Source organism: Branchiostoma belcheri, unplaced genomic scaffold, assembly GCF_001625305.1.
Source record: "Branchiostoma belcheri isolate BF01 breed outbred unplaced genomic scaffold, Haploidv18h27 scaffold84, whole genome shotgun sequence".
In the NCBI taxonomy this organism is placed as follows: Eukaryota; Metazoa; Chordata; class Leptocardii; order Amphioxiformes; family Branchiostomatidae; genus Branchiostoma; species Branchiostoma belcheri.
Window position 1 is genome coordinate 900,251 of NW_017804509.1, and position 5,910 is coordinate 906,160.

At 47.4% G+C, this 5,910-nt stretch overlaps 1 protein-coding gene across 1 annotated transcript in view; it reads right to left on the reverse strand.

Annotated features, from left to right (window-relative positions):
* LOC109486903 (acetyl-CoA carboxylase-like) overlaps window positions 1-5,910 on the reverse strand; it is a 35,684-nt gene that overhangs the window by 4,015 nt on the left and 25,759 nt on the right. Inside the window, exons 37-48 of the mRNA XM_019790810.1 lie at window positions 5,833-5,910; window positions 5,592-5,681; window positions 5,232-5,300; window positions 4,750-4,953; window positions 4,394-4,549; window positions 3,575-3,646; window positions 2,476-2,682; window positions 1,990-2,127; window positions 1,715-1,756; window positions 1,209-1,287; window positions 742-839; window positions 76-253 (exon numbers count right to left, since the gene is read on the reverse strand). Of these exons, the coding sequence (XP_019646369.1) occupies window positions 76-253; window positions 742-839; window positions 1,209-1,287; window positions 1,715-1,756; window positions 1,990-2,127; window positions 2,476-2,682; window positions 3,575-3,646; window positions 4,394-4,549; window positions 4,750-4,953; window positions 5,232-5,300; window positions 5,592-5,681; window positions 5,833-5,910 (1,411 nt within the window). The remainder of the gene's footprint in view (window positions 1-75; window positions 254-741; window positions 840-1,208; window positions 1,288-1,714; window positions 1,757-1,989; window positions 2,128-2,475; window positions 2,683-3,574; window positions 3,647-4,393; window positions 4,550-4,749; window positions 4,954-5,231; window positions 5,301-5,591; window positions 5,682-5,832) is intronic.

Below are 5,910 nucleotides of genomic sequence, written 5' to 3' on the forward strand. Positions count from 1 at the left end.
GGCCTGTACCCCCCTGTAGCACCCACCCCTGCAGCACCCCCTGCAGTACCCCCCTGTAGCACCCCCCCTGCTCACCGTTGTTGTACATGATCTGGATGCCCCCCAGCTGGTTGTTGGAAGTGTACACATCTCTCCCCAGCACCTTGTTCAGGGCCTGCGCTCCCGTAAGGATGATGTGGGAATTTTCCACCTGCACAACTCGCTGGCCCAGACGCACCAGGTACGAACCGATCCCGATGGCCCGGCAGGATACCTGTCAATCAAACAAGCAGCTGTCAATCAAGGAAGCAGCTGTCAATCAAACATGGCAGCTGTCAATCAACCATGATACCTGTCAATCAAACATGATACCTGTCAATCAAACATGATACCTGTCAATCAAACATGATACCTGTCAATCAAGGAAGCAGCTGTCAATCAAACAGGCAGCTGTCAATCAAGGAAGCAGCTGTCAACCAAACATGACACCTGTCAATCAAACGACACCTGTCAATTAAACATGACACCTGTCAATCAAACGACACCTGTCAATCAAACATGACACCTGTCAATCAAACGACACCTGTCAATCAAACATGACACCTGTCAATCAAGGAAGCAGCTGTCAATCAAACAAGCCAGCTGTCAATCAAACAAGCAGAGGCAAACACAAGAGAACCAAACACGTCACTCCCTTTGTAGCAAGACTTACACTACACCAAAGTACCCAAATTACACTACAGCAGCCACACGTATCCGTACCAGGCTGATGGTGACGACTTCCTCGTACGCGAGCGAAGTTTCGCCTGCGATCATCCCCGACCCTCGCAGGTTCTCCACTCCCAGCCCATCATCCTTACCTGGGGGACAGGGGAAAGGGAAACATGAACCAAGTGGGCAGAAAAAACAAGGCCTGGGCATCCTGTGATTCCCAGATGCTACGACAGGAGCCAAGGCAACATACCTGGCTGGTTTGTAATTCTAACAATAAACTTTTCGTTACTGCATTGATGGTCAATGGAAAGACTGAAAGAGAAGGGGGTGAAACGTGGTGACGGAGGAAGGGTTTATCTTCGTGGAGAAAGAAGAAGGATTGCAACGGAAATTAAGACTGGCGTCTTTACAAGACATGGACTTAAATTGTTACTGGACTTATTGGAAGGAGAAGGACCTCGGTATCTACCAGAAGTCTTCCCTAACGTCGAAGAAGAAGAAGATGGTGTACCTACCGATGATGGCCGTGATCTTGTAACGCGACTCCCCGTCATCCTCCACATGTTCCGCATGGACCGAGTTCAGCCCACTCACCTGGGGGGAAATACGACACCTTAGTGTAATATGACACCATTAACACATGGACCGAGTTCAGCCCGCTCACCTGGGGGGAAACATGATACCTTAGTGTAATATGACACCTTTAACACATGGACAGAGTTCAACCCGCTCACCTGGGGGGTAATTTGACACCGTTAATACACGGGTGAAGGAAGTCTCACACACAGATTTGAATATTGCACATGCCTTCAAAGGCATCTGATCCTTACTACTAGTCTAAGAGTAACTGTTCCAGTCACATACACAATTACACTCTCAGGTAGTTCAAACTGTGACTTCTTTCAACAACAGTTTAAATACAATGAGCTTAATATATGCAAAGGGTATAGAGCATATCACTTCATGGGGTTGAACTACCCTTTACACTTACAGTATGTACAGGCCTGTGTGAAATGTTTACCTTTTTGTAGTCTGCGGGTGTGAGGTACAGATATCGGAAGCCCTGCGTGCAGACAAAATGTCAGATTAGCAAAAATCATCATCAGTAAAAAAATTATAGTGAGATATACAAATTACCAATGCCTTTCCATCTTGAGATTCAAACAAAATATCCATAGATCCATAGATCCCCAAACCTTGTCTGGATCTCCTGGATCCTCCCCCGATCCCACCCCAGATCCCACCCCAGATCCCACCCCAGATCCCACCCCAGATCCCACCCCAGATCCCACCCACCTTGTCTGGATCTCCTGGATCCTCCCATCGGATCTTGAACAGATGTTTGATCTCCTCGGCCAGACCGATTCTCGCTCCGCTGTTCGCTGAGATGTACAGTCTGGGCACGCCCAGGGAGCGAGACAGCTCAGAGGCTCTCTGGGGGGTTTAGAACAACATGCGATCAGTCTGGGGCTCTCTGGGGGGTTACACAAACATGGGATCAGTCTGAGGCTGTCTAGGGGTTTCTAGAAGTCTTCAGTGACATTCTCAGGCTCTCTGGGGGTTTATATGACCATTTGTTCATATTGAGGCTCTTTAAGTGTTTACAAAAAGACATGATCAGTCTGAGGCTGTCTGGGGGTTTCCAACAATATGTTATCAGCAATCTTGTAGGCTGATATAAGTCTCTTTAGGGGTTTACAAAATATCAAAGGCTCTGTAGGGTTTACGCAATACTCCTCTAAATCCAAAAATATTTTCTGTCAATTTTCTTATCAATCTGACCTTGAAAAGTTCATCCTCCTGAGTCCCAAACGAGCCAATCAGGTGGGTGATGTCGTTGCCGATGACGATGACCTCGCGACCCTCGGGGTACTCGGGCGTGCGGAGGAACATCTTCCAGGCGACCATCCCGATGTCGTTTTCTCCCTGCTGCCGGTTCATTTCGACCAGCTGCGACTGGCTGTCCAGAACCAGCTCTGTACAGGTCAGCTACAGAACAACACAGAACAGGTCAGCTACAGAACAACACAGAACAACACAGAACAGCAGTTACACCACTACTGTAACCATCCCGATGTCGTTCTCTCCCTGCTGCCGGTTCATCTCAACCAGCTGCGACTGGCTGTCCAGAACCAGCTCTGTACAGGTCAGCTACAGAACAACAACAGTACAGGTCAGCTACAGAACAGCACAGAACAACACAGAACAGCAGTTACATCACTACTGTAACCATGCCGATGTCGTTCTCTCCCTGCTGCCGGTTCATCTCAACCAGCTGCGACTGGCTGTCCAGAACCAGCTCTGTACAGGTCAGCTACAGAACAACAGTACAGGTCAGCTATAGAACAACAACAGAGTACAGGTCAGCTGCAGAACAACAACAGAGTACAGGTCAGCTGCAGAACAACACAGAACAACACAGAACAGCAGTTACACCACTACTGTAACCACGGCGATGTCATTCTCTCCCTGCTGCCGGTTCATCTCAACCAGCTGCGACTGGCTGTCCAGAACCAGCTCTGTACAGGTCAGCTACAGAACTACAGTACAGGTCAGCTACAGAACAACAGTACAGGTCAGCTACAGAACAACAGTACAGGTCAGCTATAGAACAACACAGAACAGCACAGAACAACACAGGTCAGCTACAGAACAACAGTACAGGTCAGCTACAGAACAACAACAGTACAGGTCAGCTACAGAACAACAGTACAGGTCAGCTACAGAACAACAACAGTACAGGTCAGCTACAGAACAACACAGACAGCACAGAACAACACAGGTCAGCTACAGAACAACAGTACAGGTCAGCTACAGAACAGCAGTACAGGTCAGCTACAGAACAGCACAACTGGCTGACCAGAAATAAGGAGAAACTCACCAGTTCGTTGTCAGCGGGCGCCTGGACTCCCTCCCTCCGACTCACATACTGCTTCCACAGTTTCAGCAGAGCCTGGGGAGGGGGGGCAGAGGAGTACAGATGTAAACAGATCTTATAAACATGAACATCTGATAAACATGAACATCTGATAAACTACCTCCACATGTGAGACCTGTCCTTGGTGCTGATTGACTTACATCTTGGCCTACCTTTCAATCTGATTGGTTAGTCTACAAACTGATAGGCTAAAACTTTGCCCTGTGCTTGATGCTAATTTTTCAGCTCTTCTCCGATTGGTTAGTTGTAGTTTTGATCCTGGTAAGCTCAATGTTTGGCCTGTCCTTGGTGCTGATTTCCTAGTTGTACTGACTTCTCTCAACATCTTAGGAAAGTCATGACACACAGGCACACACAGACACTTACACACAGACACACAAACACACACACACACACACACACACACAGACAGACACACACACAGACAGACAGACACACACACAGACAGACACACACACACACACACAAACACACACACACACACACACACACACACACACACAAACACACACACACACACACAAACACACAACACACACACACACACACACACACACACACACACACAGACAGACACACACACACACACACACAGACAGACAGACACACACACACACACACACACACACACAGACAGACAGACAAACGTGTGTACAGAGACAGACCTGTCTGAACATCTCCGGGAAGTCGTAGATGTAGGTTGTCCCCTCACACACACAGACAGACACACAGACAGACAGAAACACACACAGACAGACAGACCTGTCTGAACATCTCCGGGAAGTCGTAGATGTAGGTTGTGCCCAGGGATTGAGCCTGGAACCGTTTTGCCTGCAGATGGTCCTTCGTCATGTAGGGTGTGTTCAGTAACATCCCGTTCAGGGGGCCGCGCTTTCCGCCATAGCCTTGGAACATGATCTGTTACAGACAGGAATATAGTAGTTATTACATGGGGTTAACCCTCAAACTGTCCAGTTCTGTACACAACAGTAGGGAGTGTTCAGGTATTTCTTTGTTTGATATGACAGTGTAGCAAACTGACCTGTATGTGTTTGTTTGTTTGTTTGTTTGTTTGTTTGTTTGTTTGTTTGTTTGTTAAGCACATGAATAAAACTGACCTGGCCAGTCCTGGGGTTGACCACCTCCTTATACAGGCTGATATCCAGGTAGTAACCGGACTCGTTGTTGAGGAACAGTCTGATGGGGACCGGGGGGCTGGTGTGGTTCAGCCGGATGTTGATCTTTATCTCCGCTTGCGTCACCCGAACCTTCCACAGACGGTGGCCGTATCGCATCACCATGGAACGCACGTTCTCCTCGATCTGCACAAACAAACAAACAAACAAACAAACGGGTGAGTCATAGGGAACTATACAGGTGTCTGTATCGCATCACCATGGAGCGCACATTTTCCTCGATCTGCACAAACAAACAAACAAACGTAAGTCATTAGGGAACTGTACAGGTGTCCGTATTGCATCACCATGCATCACTGAAGCTAGCACACCACAAGTACAGTGGCAACACAAGCAATGACACAAGCAGAGATCCACTATTAGTTTTATTAGGAATATAAGAAATGACAGAGGTCCACTGTCACCTTAGTTGGGTCCATGATGACGGTTGGTACAAAGTTGAGGAAGATGTGGTTACAGTCAGTCCTCTTGTCCTGCGGAGCAGAAGGGAGAAACTTTCAAAGTTCTTTTCCATGTAAGATTCAATAAAAATGATGCTTTTCTACACTAGAGACTGGACCAGCCTATATTGTATTGCACTGCTCTATACTATACTGTACTGTTCTGTACAGTTCCGCACAGTTCTGGAATTATAACACATTTTGGTGGTGTTACAATAATAAGCTAGCAGACTAAGAGGGAAATAACCAGCTGAAGGAAAGAAACATCCCAGGAAAGAAACAGCTCAGGAAAGAAACAGCAGCTAAAGAAAGAAACCAACTCACCACGTGCTGTTGAAAAGCAACCTCCAGTTCATCCATAGCTTCCAGCAGAAGCCTCTCCCCTTCATTCTGCAGGTACTCGTAGGACGCTTCCTGTAAACAACAACAGCCCATCAAAACAAACAAACAAACAAACAAACATTCTCTCCCCTTCATTCTGTAGGTACACACACAATATGACAAAGCTTTCATCAGCTGAAAAGACGCTGGCATAAGATTTGACCTTTGCAGGAGAGGAACTGACCTTGGTGACAAGGTCAGAGTGTCGGATGATCGCTCGGATGAAGAAGCGGAAATCTGTCACTGCCTGACCTTCAGCGAC